Source organism: Hippoglossus stenolepis, chromosome 1, assembly GCF_022539355.2.
Source record: "Hippoglossus stenolepis isolate QCI-W04-F060 chromosome 1, HSTE1.2, whole genome shotgun sequence".
NCBI classification, from domain to species: Eukaryota; Metazoa; Chordata; class Actinopteri; order Pleuronectiformes; family Pleuronectidae; genus Hippoglossus; species Hippoglossus stenolepis.
In genome coordinates, this window is record NC_061483.1 from 18,923,223 (window position 1) to 18,946,340 (window position 23,118).

At 41.2% G+C, this 23,118-nt stretch overlaps 2 protein-coding genes across 3 annotated transcripts in view; one reads left to right on the forward strand and one right to left on the reverse strand.

Moving 5' to 3' along the window:
• Nucleotides 1–255: 255 nt before the first annotated feature.
• Nucleotides 256–14,823, forward strand: kctd3 (potassium channel tetramerization domain containing 3). Of its 2 annotated transcripts, XM_035158612.2 has the most exons (19): nucleotides 256–700; nucleotides 1,000–1,053; nucleotides 2,246–2,291; nucleotides 2,895–2,968; nucleotides 3,090–3,148; nucleotides 3,743–3,823; nucleotides 3,972–4,130; nucleotides 4,818–4,908; nucleotides 5,511–5,701; nucleotides 5,826–5,941; nucleotides 6,180–6,267; nucleotides 6,430–6,546; nucleotides 6,733–6,903; nucleotides 7,070–7,225; nucleotides 7,644–7,740; nucleotides 7,930–8,123; nucleotides 8,385–8,523; nucleotides 8,717–8,839; nucleotides 9,423–14,823. In XM_035158612.2, exons 1-19 carry the CDS (start codon nucleotides 630–632, stop codon nucleotides 10,000–10,002), a joined length of 2,607 nt encoding a protein of 868 aa, XP_035014503.1. In that variant the 5' UTR covers nucleotides 256–629; the 3' UTR covers nucleotides 10,003–14,823. The 2 variants fall into 2 exon arrangements, with proteins under 2 accessions (XP_035014503.1, XP_035014510.1); XM_035158619.2 differs by lacking the exon at nucleotides 256–700 and having other exon boundaries at nucleotides 2,765–2,968.
• Nucleotides 14,824–14,977: 154 nt separating this feature from the next.
• Nucleotides 14,978–23,118, reverse strand: part of ush2a (Usher syndrome 2A (autosomal recessive, mild)) — a 198,354-nt gene continuing 190,213 nt past the window's right edge. The window contains exons 82-93 of the mRNA XM_047341236.1: nucleotides 22,845–23,051; nucleotides 22,594–22,686; nucleotides 21,847–21,992; nucleotides 21,589–21,707; nucleotides 20,997–21,095; nucleotides 20,693–20,869; nucleotides 19,848–19,931; nucleotides 19,419–19,560; nucleotides 19,108–19,195; nucleotides 17,917–17,985; nucleotides 16,969–17,172; nucleotides 14,978–16,191 (exon numbers count right to left, since the gene is read on the reverse strand). Of these exons, the coding sequence (XP_047197192.1) occupies nucleotides 16,102–16,191; nucleotides 16,969–17,172; nucleotides 17,917–17,985; nucleotides 19,108–19,195; nucleotides 19,419–19,560; nucleotides 19,848–19,931; nucleotides 20,693–20,869; nucleotides 20,997–21,095; nucleotides 21,589–21,707; nucleotides 21,847–21,992; nucleotides 22,594–22,686; nucleotides 22,845–23,051 (1,518 nt within the window). The 3' untranslated portion in view covers nucleotides 14,978–16,101. The remainder of the gene's footprint in view (nucleotides 16,192–16,968; nucleotides 17,173–17,916; nucleotides 17,986–19,107; nucleotides 19,196–19,418; nucleotides 19,561–19,847; nucleotides 19,932–20,692; nucleotides 20,870–20,996; nucleotides 21,096–21,588; nucleotides 21,708–21,846; nucleotides 21,993–22,593; nucleotides 22,687–22,844; nucleotides 23,052–23,118) is intronic.

Consider the following 23,118-nt stretch of genomic DNA (forward strand, 5'->3'; position numbering starts at 1 on the left):
GCTGTGGATAAATCAAGCGCACTCATGGTTCTGATAGTGAGGAGCTCCAGGACGATCAAGATAGTTCCCCCAAGGCTAGTTTGTAAAGCAGTAGGTTTAAGTTAGGGCCTGTTAGACTATTTAAAGTGTGTTTATATATCACATACATTAGCAGTGAACAATCGAGTCAACACATTTATTCATTTAAAAAAGAAGAGTTTAACTTAGCTGTCTAATTAACGATTAAAGCCGAAGCGGAAGCTGTGAGGGGTGAACGCTCTCGCCTCGGCTGCAAACGTCTGTACAGCTGTTTTCACGTTGCTAAAATTCTGCGCAAGATATTATTCACGATGATTTACATGCGCAGCAGCGATGGTAACAGGCTCAGTGGCGGATAAAGGAGTCGCTGTGTGTCCATCCTCTGGTTAAAAAGCTCCGTCTCTCCTCGCCCACCATGCGGAGGGTCAGCGACACAGACGCCGTCCTCACAGGTCGTGTGTGAGGGGTCTTTTATGGAAGGTGGGACGAGGGAGAGGTCGTGAGGCTGAGGGAGAGTCGGGACATCAGCTGAGCGTTAGCAAAGCTAGCTGCGACGAGTGTAACGGAGCGGCCACTTTCCCTCCGACCACCCCAGCAGGTTCGATTCCGCCATGGCCACGAACGGCAACAATTTGCCGCCCGGGATGGGGGAGATCATCCAGCTAAACGTCGGCGGGACGAGGTAAGCTTCGTCCGCCGATGCTGGTCATCATGTGGGTGACGTGATCTCTGGCCACGTACATGCGTGACGGCCAAGCAGACATGGATGATCGTGGCTATTCCTTTTTATTATTCATGTGCTCTTTCTGTGTCTCACGCACACATCCACTGTGGTCTCTGTTCTAAAACTGTACACAGTGTACAGTGTGTTTGTAGACTGATGCTTCTCCTCAGCACTTTAACTCTGCATCAGTCAGTGTGGTGACTGTTCACGCCTCCTGTCACTGTGTTTGTAATACATGTACTATGATGTATTTACAGGTTCAGCACCTCCAGACAGACCCTGATGTGGATCCCAGATTCCTTCTTCTCCAGGTTGGTTGGATGTTGTTGGATCTTTAAACCAAAGCAGAGCTCTGGGCTGTTTGTGCAAGTGTCATGGTCAACTAGTGAGAAGTCACGTGCAGGCTGCTCTGTGGAATATTCAAATCTATCAGATAAGACATTTAAAAAATAGTCTTAGCAGTGTTTGGGTTTGTGTAACAAACATGAAGCTGAATATGTTTGCATAACCACATTAAGTTGTATAACACAAACATATTGCAAATCAGAATTATAATAACAATAATGATTTGAACAATCATAATAATACACTTTTTTATTTCTATTGCACTTTTCACAACAAAGTTCGTAAGACAAAATTATGAAAGTATTCAAAACAGTTTAAATGTCAAGCAACCATCAATCAAAGAGAAAAAGAAATAATGTGTTATTATAGAAAATGTTATTATCTTTATTAGTGTCTTTCTTGATTCATATCCAGCATACTGCTGATGGAAAATGTCAATGCATTACAATTATAGTCTATAGAACACAGATCATTAATAAATGTTGTTTATTTAGGTATTTAAGTGAGACTTAAATCTTGTATTTACACAGGATTCACTGCAAACATGTATTCCATGTTTTAAGAATCTTCATCTGTTTGCATGCCTTTTAGAAAAATCCTTCCCCTGAGTTATTTCGCTGTGATTCCAGCGCTACTGGGGAACACAGTGAGACAGCCAGTTGAGGCTGTGCTGACACCATGGTCATAACAAGCTCAAACACTGGAGTGAGCTCACAGTTTTACAACAGCTGACTGAAGTAATGCTTAATGCTCTCAGACTGTCTGCCAGAGCACCTGTCAGTCTGTCAGTCTGTCTCCCCCAGCTGTCTCCAGTGTGCAGCCAATGTAAAGTCAATTCTTTTAAAAAACCTTTTAATATTAGATGTTCAATAAAATATCAGCACAGACGTTTTTTTACCATCACCACTGTGCTGAGGTTATACTGTTGAGTTTTTGTTACTGTTACTGCAGGTAGTGGTAACACTGCTGGTCAGTCAAAGTGGAAATGGAGAAGTGCTTGGTTTAACTGGAGGACTGTGTGTGTGTGTGTGTGTGTGTGTGTGTGTGTGTGTGTGTGTGTGTGTGTGTGTGTGTGTGTGTGTGTGTGTGTGTGTGTGTGTGTGTGTGTGTGTGTGTGTGTGTGTGTGTGTGTGTGTGTGTGTGTGCGTGTGTTTTCAGTTTGCTGAGTGGAAGGATATCCACTCTTCGGGATGAAACGGGAGCTGTGAGTAAAGCCTTTGTCGCTTCTTATTCCAAAACTAGGACAGCGTCCGCAGGTCATGTCGACATCAACATCTAAAAATTCTCTATAAGCTTCCAGCAGATAGAACATGATGATGATGGTGTAATGATTCAACTCACTGAAATATGACACATTGCCTTAAGGTTGTCTGTTTGTGCTCAGGAACTAAAATCAGACCATTTGTGGCCATGTTGAACAAATACTGTCAATAAATCATTATTGAATTTCTTTAATCTTCAAAGTTTTGGATGATGCACTGATTTGTACTGTCACTAAAACACTAAAATGTCAGGAAGTAGTAAAACAGCCCATGGTGATATTCATTTATGTGAAATAATTAGTCACCTAATAATTGTAGCACTATTTACATGCTCTATTTCTGTTGTTGTAAAGTGTTATACATGTTTTTACACAATCAAATAAGATAATACAATGTGCTCTTACACTTTTGTCAGTGTTGGAAGACCACTAAGCAACATACACACAAGTAACTGGGGAAGTTTTTGAATCCTCACCATTTTTTTTTTATTTATGGTTAATGAAACCCTGCATTTGCATCATAATATATTTATTCCTCACTTCCAGATATTTATTGACAGAGACCCCACAGCTTTTGCACCAATTTTGAATTTTCTCCGAACCAAAGAATTGGACCTGCGGTAAGGAGCCATGACAACATTCAGAAAATATTCCTGAATGTTCATATTAGGAATACTTATATATATTGAGTTGTGAGCAGGGTCTCATGTAATACATATGCTGTTTTCTTTCTGTCTGTAGGGGTGTCAACATCAGCGTCCTGAGACATGAAGCAGAGTTTTATGGGATAACTCCTTTAGGTACGTCACTGACCGCAAACAGTTTTATGGGGTACATTCAGAGAGCGGCTGTGTTCTTGGCACAAGCACTGATGCTTAGAAATATTGTGAAAATATATGTTTTGCATACAGTACACTCTTGTAACACATTTTGTCGTTAAGGTGAAATGTTTTCTTGTTTTGTTAAATGTATTTTAACTTCAGCTACAACTAGACCAAGGTCTAAATATTAATACTGTCAATTCCGTGTTGTCTAATGTTTTACTTCCTCTTTCACAGTTTATTACTTCCCTACATTGTCTGTATATTAGGGTAATTCTAGTAATGATCACCTGATCAGTGATAGTGGTCACATACTTAACGTCATGACAAGAACAGTGGGACATACTTTACAGTGCAATACATAAACACAAATTAGAGAAGAAGGGTTTGATGTTTAAATCTCATAGATCAGAAGGAACATTTTATATAGCAATAAATGAAATGATCAACAATGTTTTGGAGTAATCTGTTGCAATTTAATCTTAAAACTGCTGTGTGTGTGTGTGTGTGTGTGTGTGTGTGTGTGTGTGTGTGTGTGTGTGTGTGTGTGTGTGTGTGTGTGTGTGTTTGCAGTGCGGCGCCTGTTGCTGTGTGAGGAACTGGACCGCTCATCATGTGGTAGTGTTCTCTTCCATGGTTACCTGCCACCCCCAGGTAATCATATGAAACTGAGCATCAGAAAAAATGGTGTAAAATAGAGTGAATGTTCGACTGATGTTTCACAGAAACGTTTCAGGACAGAAATGACCTTATTCCAAGTATATAATAAAACAATTAATCTCAGCAAATCTTTCCCTGCAAGCCATCCCGGCCCGTAAATCGAGTGCTGCTTCAGCAGCGTCGGCTTCCTCCTCTGAAGAGCGGCCGGGCCCGAGTGGAGCAGAGGGCTTCACCCGTGTCGGTCCCCCTCCTCACCCTTCCCTCCCTGCTTCACCTGGAGCAGATGACAACCACAAACTGGGTGAGTGGCCCGGATCAACTTTATGAAGTGAAAAGATAGTTAATAATGATAATCTGTGGAATAGATATGTGTGTGTAGCTGCTAGAAATCCATTTTATTACATGTTTTTAATCTTACAATTAGAAAATCATAAAATGTTCATAGGAATATAGACCTACATCGTGTGTGTGTGTGTGTGTGTGTGTGTGTGTGTGTGTGTGTGTGTGTGTGTGTGTGTGTGTGTGTGTGTGTGTGTGTGTGTGTGTGTGTGTGTGTGTGTGTGTGTGTGTGTGTGTGCACACCAATAAGACCTGGGTTTGTTTTCATGTTTACATGTGTGCAACATCTGTATGTATGTAATAGTGAGAGAGTATAGATACAAGTAGTTTATGCTTTTTCACATCTGTGTGTGTTTTGCCTTAAATGTGCATTAATGGTTCAGCTAATGGGACCTGACACATCGCTCTGATGTAGCCTAGTTTCACATCGGCCGGTTCTCTGTTGACGATGACCTCAGAGGCTGTAATGAGCTGCAGTAAACTAGATATAGTAAACTCTAGATATTATTAGTTTTTTTTTTCAGTTATTCAGATAATCACATTCAATAATGAAATATAATGTGGAAACATAATGCAGTTATCAAACTATTAAAGAAGTGTATCAATGTGCATTTTGTCTGCTTGTGTGTTTTTGTGTGTGTGTGTGTAGGTCCCATTGTTGACCCCAGGAAGGTGTTGATTGTAGCAGGTCACCACAACTGGATCGTAGCAGCTTACGCACACTATGTCATCTGCTACAGGTAACAACACTGTCACAACACAGTGCGTTAATAAGTTTCTCATTCGATCTGTAGTTCGTTAAAGTGAGGCATTCAATTATTTAAGATTGGAAGGTGGCGTCATTATCTGTCGTATCTCAAATTTCTCATTAATTATTAATGTACTTCATCTGTACCTGTGCACTAGCTCTCATCTTAGGCTCAGTTCATGTTTAGTCAGATTAGTGACGTTTTCATTAAAGCAAGCAAACAAGGTGAGAACAAAGTGTTTTTAATGGTTTCGTGATAAAGAACAAATATCTGATCTTTTTACAGCATGGTTACGGATTGTGTTAATTTAAATATTAATTATTTGGTAATAAAAGCAGACATGAGGGGAGAAGACAGAGTTAAAGATTTATACAGGCAAAGTGCATTTGAATCAAGATAAATGTGTGGAATACAGAATAAAACCTGCAAGTCTCTATCAGTGCATACCTGCACCACCGGTGGTTGTTTAATCCGACCCACATCCAACTTGGTCAAAGCTGCTGTCCTCAACTTTGAAGTTACAAAGCACTGTATTATGGGAAATCTAGTAAAATGAAATCAGTGCAAAATATTTATGTGTGATCTCATTGCAGGATAAAGGAATCCTCAGGATGGCAGCAGGTGTTTTCTTCCCCCTACCTCGACCGGACCATTGAACGCATCGCGCTTAATGCCAAGGTGGTGGGTGGCCCGCATGGAGACAAGGACAAGATGGTGGCCGCCGCCTCTGAAAGCAACATCATCCTCTGGAGCATCCAAGATGGAGGCAGTGGTAATGAGATAGGTACGTTTACAATTTAGATCAAAAGTATGGTCCAGACTGAGAAGTTTTACGTAATGACACAGTCTCAATGTGACTCAACCTTCAATCCGCCTTTGGCTCTAAAACTCTCTCTTCACTTTCTCAGGTGTGTTCAGTCTCAGTGTACCGGTTGATGATCTCTTTTTCATTGGGAACCAGCTGGTGGCTACGAGCCACACAGGGAAGGTGGGGGTGTGGAATGCTGTCACACAACACTGGCAGGTAAGAAGACATATGTGCACGTGTGTGTTTGGATGAGACATAGATAGGTGGAGGAAGGGAGGGGTATGGGGGGTGTGTGTGTGTGTGTGTGTGTGTGTGTGTGTGTGTGTGTGTGTGTGTGTGTGTGTGTGTGTGTGTGTGTGTAAAATGTGAAAGTGTACAGTACATAATATAAGGATGATTAGTTGAGTATTTGATCACAGACTGTGTATCACTTATCATTTGTTTTGTGTATTAGGTTCAAGATGTGGTTCCCATCACCAGCTGTGACACAGCAGGATCCTTTTTACTCCTGGGCTGCAACAATGGGTCCATCTACTACATAGGTACACACAGGTTCACAAACACACACACGTGCACACAGTGTCCGCTATCTTCTGTCTGTCACTCAGCTTATTGGATGTTAGTGAAGTCATATCTGTAAATCCCTCGTTCAAGAAAACGTGCAACAAATGAGGCTCTTTCATGACCTTCCTCTTTTTTTTCAGACATGCAAAAGTTTCCACTGAGGATGAAGGATAATGATCTTCTGGTGACTGAGCTCTATCACGACCCATCAAACGATGCCATCACCGCGCTGTCTGTCTACCTCACACCTAAAACCAGTAAGTCTTTCTCCAGGTTCTTGTTTTTCTCACTGAAAAAATAAAATTAACGCCAGAAATCGTTGCCCTTCTTTCTCCTTATCATATTGATTCAGATCAGTTTCATGTCCTGGGCTCCAGACAGAACAGACATTTTTGGATGTAACATAAGTCACTGACCTGACGTGTTTTTCTGTCTGCTGTCAGGTGTGAGTGGGAACTGGATAGAGATCGCCTATGGGACGAGCAGCGGTGCAGTGAGAGTGATCGTGCAGCACCCGGAGACAGTGGGCTCAGGCCCCCAGCTCTTTCAGACGTTCACTGTGCACAGGAGCCCCGTGACGAAGATCATGCTGTCTGAGAAACATCTGGTGTCAGGTGAGGAAGGTGGAACAGGTCCCTGCTGATGGTTGATAGGTAATAGAAGCTTAAATGCAGACTGACACTAATCTAATCACCTCTCGTGCATTGTGGTGTCGTATCTGTGTGTATAGTTTACCCGTGACTGAAATCTTGTGTGGTTGTTTGTGTTTTTCTGTGTCAGTGTGCGCGGACAACAATCACGTTCGGACGTGGACGGTGACACGTTTCAGAGGCATGATCTCCACCCAGCCAGGCTCCACCCCTCTGGCCTCCTTCAAAATCCTGTCCCTGGAGGAGACGGAGAGCCACGGGAGCTACTGCTCTGGGAATGATATCGGTGAGAGAGATAAGACGGGAGGATTTAGGGAATTTAAATATGGAAATCGAAATGAATAGGAAAGGGGAGATATAAAGATGAAACATATTATGGAATATTTTAGGGGTTATGGACTTTTGTCAAACTGTTTGATGCTTCATGGGCTCTCGTCATTTGTGTTCTTGTATCTGTGAAGATTCTCAGTGATCCAGGTCACGGTATCTTCACAAGTTGTACAAGTGTACGTAGGCAACCGGACTTGCTTGTTCTGAACTGATGAAGCCTCTTGGATGAAAGGTGAAACGTGCAAGTCCAGTTGCCTACTTGTACAGTTTCTGAAGATTGTGCTCTTGTGTTTTCTGACACTATTCTGTAGTGGTTTATTTGAATGCTTGCTGTAAGAAGTTGAAAAAATTAGTTGGTGTGTTTCTGCTCTCAGGTCCATTTGGAGAACGAGACGATCAGCAGGTTTTTATTCAGAAGGTCATCCCGATCACCCACAAACTGTTTGTGAGGCTCTCATCTACTGGAAAAAGGTTTAATGTCATCTATCCCTCTTGATTCTATCTCTGCTCCTTTGACCTTTTGTCTTTTACAGCCACACTGGGTGGAAGGAGGGTTTGCATGATGCTTCCGCTCCTAAACCTCCTGTTTTCATCTTTATTCAGGCTGTCGGCCCTTTTGTTTGACCTGTGCTGCTTGGCTGAGGTTCTTCTGTTTCTCAGGATCTGTGAAGTGCAGTCAGTGGATGGGACCACCATCTCTTGCTTCATGGTGCGGGAGTGCGAAGGTTCCAGTCGGATGGGGTCCCGACCTCGGCGCTATCTGTTCACTGGCCACGGCAACGGCAGCATCCAAATGTGGGACCTGACCACTGCGATGGACACGGCTAACAAAGGAGAGGAGAGGAAGAAAGAGGGTGAGGAAGTAGAGACTGAGAGAAAGAATGGGGAGATTGTGTGTCTGTGTGTGTGTGTGTGTGTGTGTGTGTGTGTGTGTGTGTGTGTGTGTGTTTGTCTCTGTGTGTCTCTGTGTGTCTGTCTGTCTGTCTGTGTGTCCTTTCTTTCTTTCTTTCTTTCTTTCTTTCTTTCTTTGCTCACTCAAGACCACACTTTCCAGTATAAAATGCATTTCTTTTGATGAGATGCTGTGTGTGAAGCTGCTCCTGTCCTCCTGACAGAGGCAGGTGGGCCTACAGAGGAGGAGCTGCTGCAGCTGTTGGACCAGTGCGACCTGAGCACCTCCCGCTGTGCCACACCAAATATTAGCCCTGCCCCGTCTGTGCTGCACCACACACGCCTGCGAGAGTCCTGCTCCAGGTTGGAAAGTTCACGCACACCACATTAAAGACAAATACACACTAAAGGAAACAATAGCTTCCTACAACCCGTCCTAATTCTGCATTTACAAATACATGGTTCATAATCACAATGAAAAACCTGAACAGCATCCTATCCATTCACAAGATAAACAAGTACTATTACTGACCGTCTTACTTTCTTTTTCTTTCAGTTTGCAATTACAGGCACAGGAGCCCATTCCTGAGAGTCAGGCTACTTATGCAGCTGTGCGGCCCTACAGAGAGAGCCCCCTGCTGGCCCGTGCTCGACGAACAGAGTCCTTCCACAGCTACCGGTGAAATAATATTTGTTTGACTCTCCACATACTCTTATTTCAAAAGGTTTTATTTTTTCATTTTATTGCAAATTATGCAACGAAAGACAGAACAGAAACCAGGAGCAATGCTTCAGTAACACATCATAATAATAATGTGTTTACTGTATGCTAAAGACGTTTTAAGATCTCACTGTAAAAACATATTTTGTGGTTTATCCAGAGCAACAGGCACACTTTCTCTGGAAGAGCACATTGCTGTTAAATTTTTTAATGCCATTTTACAGCACTGTGAGCTCCACACACTAAATTCTATTCAACTTTTCATTTGGGTTGCAGCAGAATTATCAAGCAACTCCTCAAATCCTCAAACCACTATGACCACTATGGATTAAACGTTTTATAAAATAAATATATATATTATTTAGATACATGAACCAACCCATTAACAATGTTAGTAAAATCCTGTCTTACTGTGCATCCTCTTGTGTGCTAACAGTCTGAATACACTGCATGCATTAACACTTAATTAACACTTAATTAACAAAATGCTGAGCTGTTCTTTCCACCAGTAACTGACCTGCATCTACTTCTCCTTCCATAGAGACTTCCAGAACTTCAGCCTGAATCGGGGTGTCCTGGAGGGCACAGGTCAGACGTCAGCCCAGGGCCCCAGCCCTGTCACTGACGCCCGCCGCTCACTCTGTGACTTTGGGCCTGAGGACAGTGAGAGGAGAGCCTCAACGTTTGAGTTCTGGGCTTGTCGAACCACCTGTGCCAGCTCTAGCACGAACGTTGCAGCTTTGATTGCTGGGGCTGTTTCTGGGGTGAGGGCAGAAGGTGCTCAAGAAACTTCACGCCAACCTCCGGACAGCCCGATTCCAGGGGGAGACGTCAGAAAAAAGGTGCACCCAACGGAGGAGGGAGAGGGCGTGGGCTTCGGAGGAGATGGGGCAAAGTCAGAGGGAGGTGTGAGGAAAAGGGGAGTACTAGAAGGAGGCTTTCTAGGGAGGAAGAGGGCTCCTCCAGTTCCTCACCTCTCCTCCCTCCCCTCCGGGTCTGATGGTGGCGGCAGCGACTCATCTGCAAATGCCTCCCCCTCCCCGACCAAACTGGCCTCCTCCACCTCACCGCGACACAGGAAGCTGGCCCCTGAGCTGTCCAATCAGGACAGCAGCCTGTGACAGCGCAACAGGCCCACCTCCAATTATTCTGATCCTAGTCAGTGGAATCATTTCATGCAGGCGTCCTGTTGAACTTACTGCGTCAGACTGGATATGAAGCAGGGTTCGAGGTGTAAATGGGTAAATGATTTGTTTGTTTTGGGAGCCCACACGTAATGACAGGTTTTTCACTATGTTTGATCCCAAGGCTGAAAATCTTTTTATGTTAACATTACACCTGCACTTGAAGCGGGACATCTCACCCGGAGCGGGACTATATTTTCTGTTTGATCACTCTGGTGAAATGATTCTGTTTGTTTTTGGTGTGGGCTTTAATCTCAAAAGATCAGTGATGGGGTCAGAGCTTTGAGACAAGAGTCTGATAGAAGTGTGCCAGCTCAGTTCGGGAGAACATCTGGGATAGATAGTTGTTGTTCATGTGACAGCTGTACAAACATACAGTCACTACAGAAGGAGGTAACAGTCTCTGTGTTCTGGTATCGTGAAGAGTGTGTAGCGGCCTTTTTGGTTTGACGCACGATCAGGTGTCAGGCCACAGATAAGACTAAATCCATTAAGTCATCAAGGTTCATTAAAATGAAAAAAGATAGTACGGCACAGTACTAGTCACAGAACAGGGTTTTTTGATTCTATCTGAGGAGAGTGTAGCTTGTGAGATCATTAAACAGCTACACAATAGAAGCAAGAAAGATACACCCCTTGTTCTTTTATCAGATTTGTAAAGTGTTGGCATTCATACTCTGGTACGAATGACTGACCTTAACAATTTAAACACAAAGCATCCAGATTCAAACAGAAGTCACATGAAACATTTCTTGAGATCTTAAAATAACAATTATTTTTCATTCTCGAGAAATCTGTCGTGTTCTTTTTGAATTTATTTGTTCGTCTACAAAATATCAGATCTTATTATTAAACTATCCAGTACACAATGATATAAAACACGAAAAAGATGCACATCCTCACATTGGAGAAGCTGCAACCAGCAAGTTGCTGAAAAGTTCATCATCTCTGACTACATGTGCAATTTGTCGTACCCTCGCCAGAATCCTGGCAGCTACTTGAATCGATATGTCCCAAAAATACACAACAGTTATTGTTGACAGAGCAGTGACAGTAGAAGTGAACAGACAGCGAGCAGTGAAGTCAGCTTGTGGCTCCATCACGCAGTAAAACCTCTTTAGGTTTGATATTCGACAGCTCAGTGACAACTATGCAACAGTGGAGTTATGATGCACGACAGCTAAAACAGACATGAAGTCACGAGGATCGCCAAATAGTGAGACTCATGGATGATGACCTGAAAAACAATGAATCCTCAAACCTGCTTTTCACTGCAGCTGGTTGTTTAACTTGTTTATTATTAACTGGCAAACTGCTTATTGTTGTAGCGACGAGCATCACACTCTGCAAAATGTGACATTTACAGTACAGTCCAACAATCTGAGGCATTTAATACAATATTTGTAAACTGGAAAACAAATTGGTGGCACACAACTGAAACCTCATAAACTGATTTTTCCATTGAAGATGCCAGAGTAGCACTAACACTGACAGTGATCACCTTTAGGTACTTTTTAAATTGGAACAAAATCTGTTTTCAATGCTTTATGGTTTTTATGTGACCCTTTTCTTATATATCTTAACAGAGAAAAATCATTTGGTGCATGCTTTACACCTCTGCTCATAGTTCTTATAGTGGTGCCTGCACAAGATTACACTTATTATTATTTATATATTTTTTTACAGTATCACAATATAACTACACTCACTACAAGGACCTACACTACATCACTTTACTCCCTGTTTTAAAAATCTTTAATGTGTCTTGTTTTGGACGACTGTTGCAGTGCCTTATTTGTGTGACAGTTATTGGTTGAAAAGGATTCTGACCAAAGGCTTGTGATGATGGAGCTCCTAGTGGAGCCACAAATGATAGATTTATACCAGGTCAAATCAGGTTGGTGATCATTTGAATTAAGAGGCATTAGGTATCTATTGGAAACAATCCTGGAGGACGCTCTAACTGGAAGCTCCTCCTCTTTTCCTCTGGGGAACTTTAATCTCCAGCTTGTTCTTGGAAAGGTAAAACAGTGTGTATGTAAGAGACACAAGTAAAGCACCTTGGTTATATAGTAATATAGTAGTAGGCTTGAAGGACTGGATAGTACAAATTAAAATGACAGCAACCTTTATTTGGCGGTGAAGCTGTTTCTTTCCTGTTCCAACATGTTGGATCCAACATAAGACTTCCACTTCCTGTTTGTGTGGATTAAGTTACCGAAACCCAGACCAGCTCCTGATTTTTGGTACTTTGTTAGAACTGTGTGGACAACATGCTGTAAAAAATACACGACGATAAAAAAAGATAGATATAATTAGAAAAAACCTCCTGAAATGTTAATTATAATTTGCCAAATCGAGCAGCTATTTAACCTCATTCATTGTGTCTCATTTCAGTATAAAACATAAACAGACGTCATCGTCAATGCCTGTACAAACACGTGCATTTTGATATAACTGTGCAGAAAGTAGACAAACATATTCAAGACAAAGTCCTAACATGGATGCATTGATGTGTGTTGATACACTGTTGTTTGTCATATATATATATTGTGAATAATCATATCCATGTATGATGCCTATATTGATATTACCCTGCTATTGGACCTTACTGCGTTTGCACTTGCACTATTTAGACTAATATTAAAGTAACTTTCTATTGTTTATTTTATATAAAATATAAAGTTAAAAGTGTGTTTCAGCACATAACTGAGTGTCCTCTGAAAACATCTCGTGTCCTCGGTCGTCCCTCGTTTCCTCTCTGGCTGTGTTTACATTACATGATATCACATTACAGCCAGCTTAATGTGAGCTTACATATCTGGATCTGGACATCACTGTGTGTGTGTGTGTGTGTGTTAGAAATGCTGCATTATGTTATAATGTTTTGTTGGTTCATTGCCTTTTTATTGCCTACAACACTGATTCTAATGTTTTATTTTACAATGTGTAGACTGGAATGGTTTACTTTTTCTTTTCTTTTTTTAAATAATAATTATCATGCATGTTTTAATACATCGTGTAGAACAACAAGACCAATTGTTCTGTGATAATTAACTTTACTCCAGTTTTCCAGGTCAATGTTATCAACCACAGATGAATATTAATAGAAAACATAAATTAAAAAACATATTTGCGATCTGAGATATGTCAACCTTTGAAAACCGTGTGTCTGATGACTTGACAATTAATTCAAACAAACTTATCAATGCTAAATATTAATAATTTAAAAAAAAGTTACAGCTGTTTATGTTGAACCTGCAGTTTCACCTTTAAATCTGGACGCAGTAATAAGACAAACAGGTTGAATGAGGTATGAGGTGCTGCCAGTCATTGCTGAGTTGTTAGCACCTGGTTTGTGGGGATCACTTGCCAAAGTGCACAATCTTTGTTTTGTTAGCGTGTCACATAGGTGTGTGTGTGTGCGTGTTTCCCCAGCGCTTTCATTTCACTAACCTTCTCATTCAGACAGTCTCCTCTCTGAGACGCCGTCTGTCGTCATTGTGATTTATGAGTTTAATAAAACCCTGTGTGTGTGTGTGTGTTAGTGTGTGTAGCTCAGGGCCATACTGTCCCTTACAATCACTCCACAAGCTCTTTTCACAGCCTCTCCCTCTCTCGGTGGCTGACAATAGCTGTGAATGTGGCTGTGAATGTTTTAGAAGTGCCCTTGTCAGACTGGCGTCCTTGAGCGGAGGCAGGGTTGTTACTGCCAGTTTTTTAATTTCAAACTTGCCTTGACGCCCCCTCGAGGGACGCAGGAGCAAAACTAAACTACAGCTGCAGAGTTTCGACGCAGACGCGGGCCCCTCTGTGTGTTGGTGCTGGTGTGGGATTGTGCTAACTGGAAGTAGCTGTGCAGCTGATGGCACATATGTGTTTTACAAACTCAACACATGAGCTTTGTGTAGCATTCAACTCTGTATTCCTACTGTTTGTAATAATGTGTTATAACAAGTGTAATCTGTTAGTTACAGCAACACAATGCAACTTTTTCACCTTAAATTGCAGCAGATGAGTTCGATGATGCACCGACTTTGAATTTGAAGAAAGGTGCATTAATTCCCACTCCTCTGTTCTTACTTTATGTAACTTTGGTGAGCGAGTGTGATCTCTGTTCATCTGAATTGTTCAAACGTAATGCCGAACTATAGATCAGTTAAAAAGACTCATTAGAAACCAACCAAACTTTTAAAATATGAAGAATTCTAGACAGAGTTTGGTGTATTTGTTACAGCGGCAGCTCTTCTGGTTCAGGAAGCCGGGGATCATGGGTAATATCCAGCATGCAGTTGTGTTTCAGCTCAGTGAGAGGGACTACGCAGTCAGAGCTCCCGTCAACAGAACAGAATCTATCTTTACATGTGGCTGCAGAGGGCGCTGTTGCCCAGTAAAAGTTACATTGTGTTGCTTTAAATTTCTTATGCTCGTCTGTTCGTCACTCCTACACACACACACTAATGCAAATCGTTCACCTGTTTGTGTAAAACATAGCTTCCATCATTGTTTTTCTACAACTGAAATTAATATTTAAACCACAATAGCACAATATTACTCGTCACGGAAAAAATGTTCATGTATCACTCGTGGAGTTTTGGTCCTTTATCATTTTGATGCCTTCTTGTCCCTAATGAACTAATTTTATTATTCATGGCTTGAACATGGACATGATGTGTTTTGTGTCTTTTATTTTGACATGCTGCTTTTTAAATATTAATGTCTCTGTTCACAATGGAGTAAAAAACAATATTACACATCTTCAAGTTGTCTGTGGCTCTTCTGTTAAACTGTAATAGGACACTGGCCTCAATTTCATACCGTAAAATTGAAAATGTGGAAAATAAATGTGCACGTTGTTCTAGAAAGGTATAGGAGAGGTGACAGCAGCAGAAAAATGACGCAGAAAACAGCATTTTCTTGAACATTGGTCATTATTTATCATTTCCCAGAAAAACAAGAACATTGATCAATGAACCGTCTATAAATAAGACATTAAATAAATAATACTGCCAGTGTAAAAAAAGAAAAGGTTCTATAACAATCAGCTTGAATTTTGTACAGAAAACATGCAAACCCATCAACATTAGACAGAAACTCATCATCCTGCCCTGATAAATAATCTACAATGTTGAGACCCAACCTGCGGAATCAAGATATTAACAAGTGTTTTCTTGAAAAAAAAAAAAGGCTGCAGGCGACACACAAACAACTCTAGATTCTAGACATTTAGCTTCACTACAAAGCTTGACTTCATTATGTCCACTACTTTCTAAAATTCAATGTAAACTGTACGTCCACAACTGATCACTTAAAATCTCAGAATGGGCTTTAAAGTCAGGTCACATAATCACAACAATCAGACGGCACATCTGTGATTCCCAGCCACATTTCAAACGTTAAAAAAAAACATTAGTTGGCATTTTTCTTTATGTCACCAAGGCCATTTGTTTCGTTACATCTAAAGGACGACTGCTGCACATCATGTTGAAGCTTTCTAGGCACAACAGCTGGCTGAAGCACAAGAGGCGAGAGGCGACTGAAATCTGTGACATGAAGTCATTTCTACAATCTGGTTTGATTCTCAACAATGCATCTGATCTTTCTACATTTTTTAAATAACAAAACCACTAACAGTTGGCAAGCAGAGATAGTGAATCATATTAACACCCTGATCATTCAGTTAAAGAGCTGTCATTCATTTAAAGAATGCTCTGGTTATCAAACTGAGCAGTTTCAGATATAACACTTTTAGGAATATAATCCACACACACACACACACACACACACACACACAGTTGGTTAAAATTAGCTGTTTCATTATGGTTTAAGATGAATTCTGCAGTAAAACAGAAACTAAAAAATGATCCTAATTTATTCCTTGTAAATGTCTTAATAATTTTCACACTTCCAGGTCCTGTTAGAGCTCCTGCCCGTCCTCCGCTAACACTGCCTCACATGAATGATTGTTTTACTGTCTGGGTTTGAAACCAGTTCTGGATTGTGGCTGTGATACCTGGATAGATGAAGGATGGTGTCTTACAGATGAGTGTCAGTGAACATGGTGTGTTCCTTTTTCACAAAACTTAAGGCCTTGATGGCGTCCACGAACTCATCCTCCTCCCCGTACTGAAAGGAAATAGTCAGTCACAGGACTGGAGTCAGTGAAAAGGAGACAGAGAGCATTTTCCACTGTAGATATTTTGATTGTACATATTCTTTGAATGCACGGTGTAGTTCACTTCAGATGCTTTGTCCCTCTGGGGCCAGACTAAATCAGCTTGTGTTAAACATGAACAGAATAACATAATACAGCGTGATGAGGCTAACTGATTAAATGTTGAAATATAGTATTTTGATCAGACCTTACTCTCACTTGTGTTTCTTTTTTGGGGGTTTTATGGAAGTGTGTCTGGAAATTAAATGCTTCATCTACCTTTGTATAAAACATCTCGAGGTAACTTTTCTATAAAATATCCTGGAGTTAAATCTTGTGGAAAGAAAATGTACATTTATTGGATTCTCTGTGAATTAGAAATGCTCTGCTTCTTAAAAATCTGATCTGCAATGAAAATTTGCTCTTTTAGATTCTGTTATTCATGCTGTATTTAAAATATATATTCTATACTCTCTCTACTCTTTCCCTGATTTACTATTATATGTCCGATTTTCTCTTTTATACTAATATGTCACCTGTATTGAGGATATTACATGTTTTGAATATTTCTTTTTTTCTTCGTATGGGTATATTTTCATATGATCTATTACTGGTTTCTACCCACACATATTTTTAACATTATTGATAGTAAAAGAGTCCCTTTGGAGTGACACTGCTGCTTGTGACATGGAGCTACTCTACTGTAATGATAATTTCAACATAAAATGTAAACATATTTCCTTCCTCACCAGCCCAGAGTCAAGTCCCAGTGTGTTGTCCCAGTTTCCCTCCTCCTCTATCATCAGTGACTTCATGTCAATCAGCTGGCTGACGCTGCGGTGCAGGGAATGCTGGGAGTAGGCTTGACTGAGGTCTGTTTGGCTGGGGACCCGCAAGACAGACATGGGGCTGAACCGTGAGCTGCTGCCGATGATCTTTGTGTCTGTCAGGCCCTGAGGGACAGATTTATTACTGTTGTTAACACAACAACAAATTAAATGTGGTGAGCAGTTGTGTGAGGTGAATATAATCTGGTTTATGAGATAAAACATGCAAAACCTTGCGATTCCAACCAACACATTATTCTATTTCTTCAAACAAATAACAAAACCAGATTCAAAGCTCAAATACATTTAGGTAACACACAGCACAGACTCTTGATTATTTTACCTAAACAGGAAAACATCTCAAATCTAAATAAAATATAACACTTCATATTATTACATTTGATTTTAAATTTGTATTAGGTGCCATTGTCATGACATTAACAATCAACAGGGGGCACTACTCAACAAGGAGTGGACCTTTAGACGATACAGGAGAGGGAGTCAATCCTCTTCTTTTTTAAATTTTCTTATTATTGTTCATGAATAAACAAAAATATATGGGAAAAAAACCAACCACTGTATTTGAATCATTAATTTCATAATATCTAAGATTAATTCTCATACATCTTCCTGTTCTCACTAATGTAAAAAGAAACCATGTGACTTGTCTGGTTCATTCTAACCCTTTATCAGTGTGAGAAATACACACACACACACACACACACACACACACACACACACACACACACACACACACACACACACACACACACACACACACACACACACACACACACACAAAAGCATGCATGTACACAAACAAGTGAGACATGCGGAGGGAAGCACCCGGACGAACTCACAATCTCATACCTCAGTGTACACAGTGTAGCTTTTAAGCATAACGTTGCTGATCTCAACACAGTCTGCTACAGTGTCAAACTGCAGGGGGACAATAAAATAAACGTTTAGGGTTCGGACAATAAAATAGCAGGAAATAATCTTACTGTGGGGCGATCGGGGAGGAGCACAGAGCCGGGCTGATGTTTAGAGCACAACTCAGTACAGGGCCTCTGAGAGACAGAGAGAGAGAGAGAGAGACAGAGAGAGACAGAGTGAGAGAGCACAACAGAGACAGAACAAGAGAGTGTGAGAGAGAGAGAGAGACAGAGAGAGAGAGAGAGAGAGAAAAAGAGACAGAACAAGAGAGTGTGAGAAAGAGAGAGAGAGAGAGAGAGAGCAAAAGAGACAGAACAAGAGAGTGTGAGAACAAGAGAGAGAGAGAGAGAGAGAGAGAGAGTGGTATATTTTGAAGGAGAGATAAAGGAAAGATATAAAGAAGAAAAATAGATCAAGGAAGATTTACAGAGAATGAAAAAGAGCAAAAAAGCGAAAAAATTGAAGGAATCCCAAAAAATATAATATGGGGAAAAACAAATCGAGCCATGAAAAGGAAAAAATACATAAAATATGCAGGTAGTATTGTTTGAGCAGCAGTTAATGTTAGTTACTGGTAATGGATTATTTGAGAGACAAAATACAATGATGTCTGTACTTACAGTATGACATGAATTATAAGGTGATGCTCACTCATGCTTCTCTTTGTTCTCTTCTATTGTTTTGTTTTGGTCAGGGACCAGATGTAATGTGGCCTTTGGCTGAGACTGATTTGCAGCCCCTCACTAATCATCTAAAAATTTAGGTCAAAACTAATATTTTGATCAAACAGAATCAGCATAAAAACAACAAGAAACCAATATATGTGTAAATTAATTCTTCAAACAGCTATACAGTAACAGTTGTTGTTTCAGCCCCCTCTGGTGGAACTAGGAATGACAAAAAGGATATTTTAAATGTGTACTATCTGCAGGAAAAGAAAACGTTTGATTGAGAAACTTACTGAAATCAAATGAAATACTAGTGAAACAGTGTCATTTATTCTTCTAGTTCATCTTCCCTCTCCTGGAGCCTAAACTTTCATCCTCTGTAACCCTGACAACCTACTGTCTCTGCTGTCTCCCCCTTTAACCATCTCATCACTCTCTCTTTCTTTGCTCCTCTCACCATGTACGTCTCTCCCCCAGACTTCCTGGTCTTCTGAAGCATGACCAGCGGAGGGCGCTCTCTGGCTGATGGATTCTTCCTCAGGGCTCTGGAGGGGAGAAAATAAGATCAACGAAAATCAGCCTTTTGTTCTTGTTCAAACTAACTTATTCAAACTAACTTGTCAGAGTTGTTACATGGAATGAGTTGCATAAATTACAGTTTTATTAGTGCAGCTTAATATGAACACCTGCAGAGTATTTGACAAGAAATTCCATTCTATTCTATTCGTGCCATAACCCTTTAACATGCCACACACTACATTACAATACCTTTGCAGCACTAGGCCCAGCAGTATTGCCAACAGGAACAGACCCAGCAGTGATAAAAGCAGGATGAACCACAGCTCGGAGTAAAAAGGGCTGGCTGACATGCTGACGCTCTCTTCACCACTTTCTTCAGGCTCAGGAGGACCTGCAGGGGAGAGGAGAGGGGAGAGGAGGAGAGGGGGAGAGAGGGAGAGGGAGAGGGAGATATATATATATATATATAGAGAGAGAGAGAGAGAGAGAGAGAGAGAGAGAGAGAGAGAGGTGGAAATAAAACACGAGTTAAACGAATTTCTGAACATTTAGCATTTTTTTAATAGAAAATATAGAGTAAGGTTTGATTCTTTACTTGGGATTGACTCTAGCAGTGTGTGTGTGTGTGTGTGTGTGTGTGTGTGTGTGTGTGTGTGTGTGTGTGTGCGTGTGGCGTACCGAGGCCTGTGGCAGGGCTGTATCTGATGGTGGGAGTGCTGGCACTGCCGCTGTTTGTGGTACACGTCACCTGAAACGACAGAGCTGAGAAGAAAAGAGCGAGAGAGAGAAAAATTAAGTAAAAGGATTAAGAATTTAGGTTAAAATAAAGATAGAACATTGTTAGGAGTCGACGACTCGACAGCTTTCAGTCCTCTGTGAAGGTGCAAATAAACACAAAAGGAAAACATCTGATGGAAAACAGGAGAGAGAGAGACATATAAGTATTCTCAGCTGCAGCTCAATCTAACATATAACTGTATTTTGAAAAATGCTATATAAATGAAGTTTATTATAATATTATCATCAGTGATGTAACTCCCAAAACGATGAATCTCAATGATCAATATGAAAGCCGATCGAATGAATTCTTATATTATTGAGGGACGAAATTTGTGACTCAACTTAAAAACACTCTCAAATGTGATTTACGATATAGGTTCATGATATTAGAAGCTTATTGGCCATAACTGTTACATGACCTATGTACTGGTCTGGCAAAGCTAATTAATTCAAACAATATTTCATCCTTTAATGGTAACCGTGCTAATGCTTAAGGACTGGAAGGAGTTAATCAATCATATTAAGTAAAGTTGGATGCTTCTGGGTCACAGTGTAGTTATATCTGTGTTTATATGTGGAGTATATTTCATGTTTATGTGTTTACTTGTTACAGTTGCTTTAGTTGACAGCAGCAGCACATACAGCCTGTGTATTTCTCTAACTGTATTATCCGTCTTTTGAGGTGGAGAACATGTCCATGATGTGTGTACATTTGTGTGTATTTGTCGTGTGTGTGCTCTCACTTTTCTGTGATGTGCGTGGAACATGGAGATAGCTGTAGAAGCCGGTATAGACCCTCAGCCGGCTCTCAGTCACACTGTACTCCTTCAGGTATCCGTTGAGAGAGAAGGACCCCGCCCAGTCGAGCCAAATGACTGTCAGGTTACTGTCCACAGAGAACGGAGACACGTACTGGGGGGCTGGAGGGAGGGAGGGAGAGAGATAGGGAGGAAGGGGGGGAGGAGGTTAAGAGAAACTTTGGATGTGATTTCATGTCGGTCATGACTGGTGACCTGTGAGGGCTGGGGGATTTCATGAGTCTGTTACCTTCACTGAGCGTGGTGACAGTCGTCCAGTTGGAGGCGGTGCTGCCCATGTTGTTGAAGCAGGCAGCTCTCAGCTCATAGGTGGAATACGGCTGCAGACCTGCACAGTTTACATGTGTTTATTCATAAAGAACATATAAACACATGAAAACAACCAAGTACATGTTACATGGTGGAATAAGCTTTGATCCTACTTTGATGAAGGCTACAGTTCTACTGTTATTCCTCTTTAGAAAGCTTGGTTACATTTGTCTTCATAGACGCCCTGTTGGATTTAGTACATCCTGTGCTCTCTATTATTAAGGAGTCACTCACTACTGTGAATCCTGACTTTACTGTGTGTAAACCTTTTATTGTGTTATTCTGGTCATTGTTCTTTTTACTTATGTCATCCCGTCTTTTATGACAGTGACATTTCAGTGCAGCTTTGGAACATACGCTAATATTTTTTACTGTTAAGTGTGTCAGGACATCTTGGTGTCATCAGTAGACAGTAAATAAAGATGGACGATGTGTCTTCTCAGCCCAAAATATCCCAGATACAAACGCTGCCATCTTGTTTATTTTTGTACTTGACATTAAAATTAACTTACCTGTTACATTGTAGCTTCGCCTTTTGCCAAAGTAACAGATTTCAACTGGTGCTTCAGTGCATGGGAGGGGGACCGGCTGGGGGGGCTGCGGACACGGTGATCTGAGATGTAGCTCACAGCTGGAAACAGAGAGAGAGAGAGAGAATGGGTGGGTGGGTGATGAAGATAATTATAGTTATAATATTGACAATAACAATAATAATAATGAAACTAATAACAATGATAATACTGATAATCCCTCTAATTTCGTCTCCTCACCTCTCAATAACGCCATTAGGCGCCAGGGGCTCGTCCCAGTCCAGCTGAACGGAGCGGGAGGTCAGTGTGACGGGACGAGGAGGGGGCTGGTGGGCTGGGGGTGCAGCCAAGGTGTGGAGCGCACTCACAGGACCCTGACTACAGCACTGGCAGATGTTCAAATCAGACATTTTAGCTGCAGTATTATTGAATGTACAACTACAGTATCCTGGCAGAAGTAATAAAGAAAAACAATAGACACAATATGTGCCCTTACGTTTATTACAGTATAAATGTTACTATGAAGGAAAACACACACAACTGCTTAAATATGACTTAATATAACTATTACTAAAGTGAAGGTACTCTTCTTCTAGTAGCTCATTTACCAGAAGGATGTGACTGCAAACCACACCTGTAAACTAGAGTGTGGATACCTGACCTGAGCCCGTTGAGTCGGGCCGCGTTTGGGCAAGCATTTTGAAATGATATTTGGGCTTCAGTCAGGTTCGGACACAAAAAACAAAAAGCCTGTCGTGTTTGGTTGGGCTCAGTTAGTTTTGCATCCAGAGTCGCACTCTAATGTAAACTGAATATCCCATCAATCCAACTATATAAAAACTAATTTTTTACTCATTTGGAAATACTAGTGTAGCACACAATGTTTCCAAAATAAGACCAGATAAAATATTACTTTCATGAACAGGTACAGCTGTGTATATAACTTCAGAACATATTGCAAACCACCCTGCATTCTAGTGCTACTACCTGATAACAGGTGCAGGCCTCCACTCCTACCCAGTACTGGGTGTAAGGCTGTAAACCATGGAGAGTCTGCTGATGGGATGTTCCCTCTGAGAGCTGCAAGAAGATGATGGTGAGGTAAGTTTATATTTGAAGTCTGTAACCACCAGGGAGGAAGAGGATATAGCAGGAGAGGAAGAGGGAGTGATCACAGAAACAGGAAGAGAAGACAGAGATGACTCCTCAAAACTTAGTACGAGTGTTATGTTATTTACCAGCGTGTGGTTTTTGTGGCTCAGTGAGAACACCCTGTAAAGGCTAATAATTCCATTGGGTCGAGCTGGAGGATGAATGACCAGTACTGCTGAGGTGGCTGAAACACGCAGGAAAATGGGTGGGCCTACACCCTCAGGTGGAGCAGGTCCCGTCCTCCCATTGGTCCACGGACTGTCGGTGCGACCGGCTGAATTCACTGCCCACACCTGTTGGTCAAAACCTCATATGAGTCCATAATATCATGAAGTGACAGGAAAACAATGCAGAGGGGAC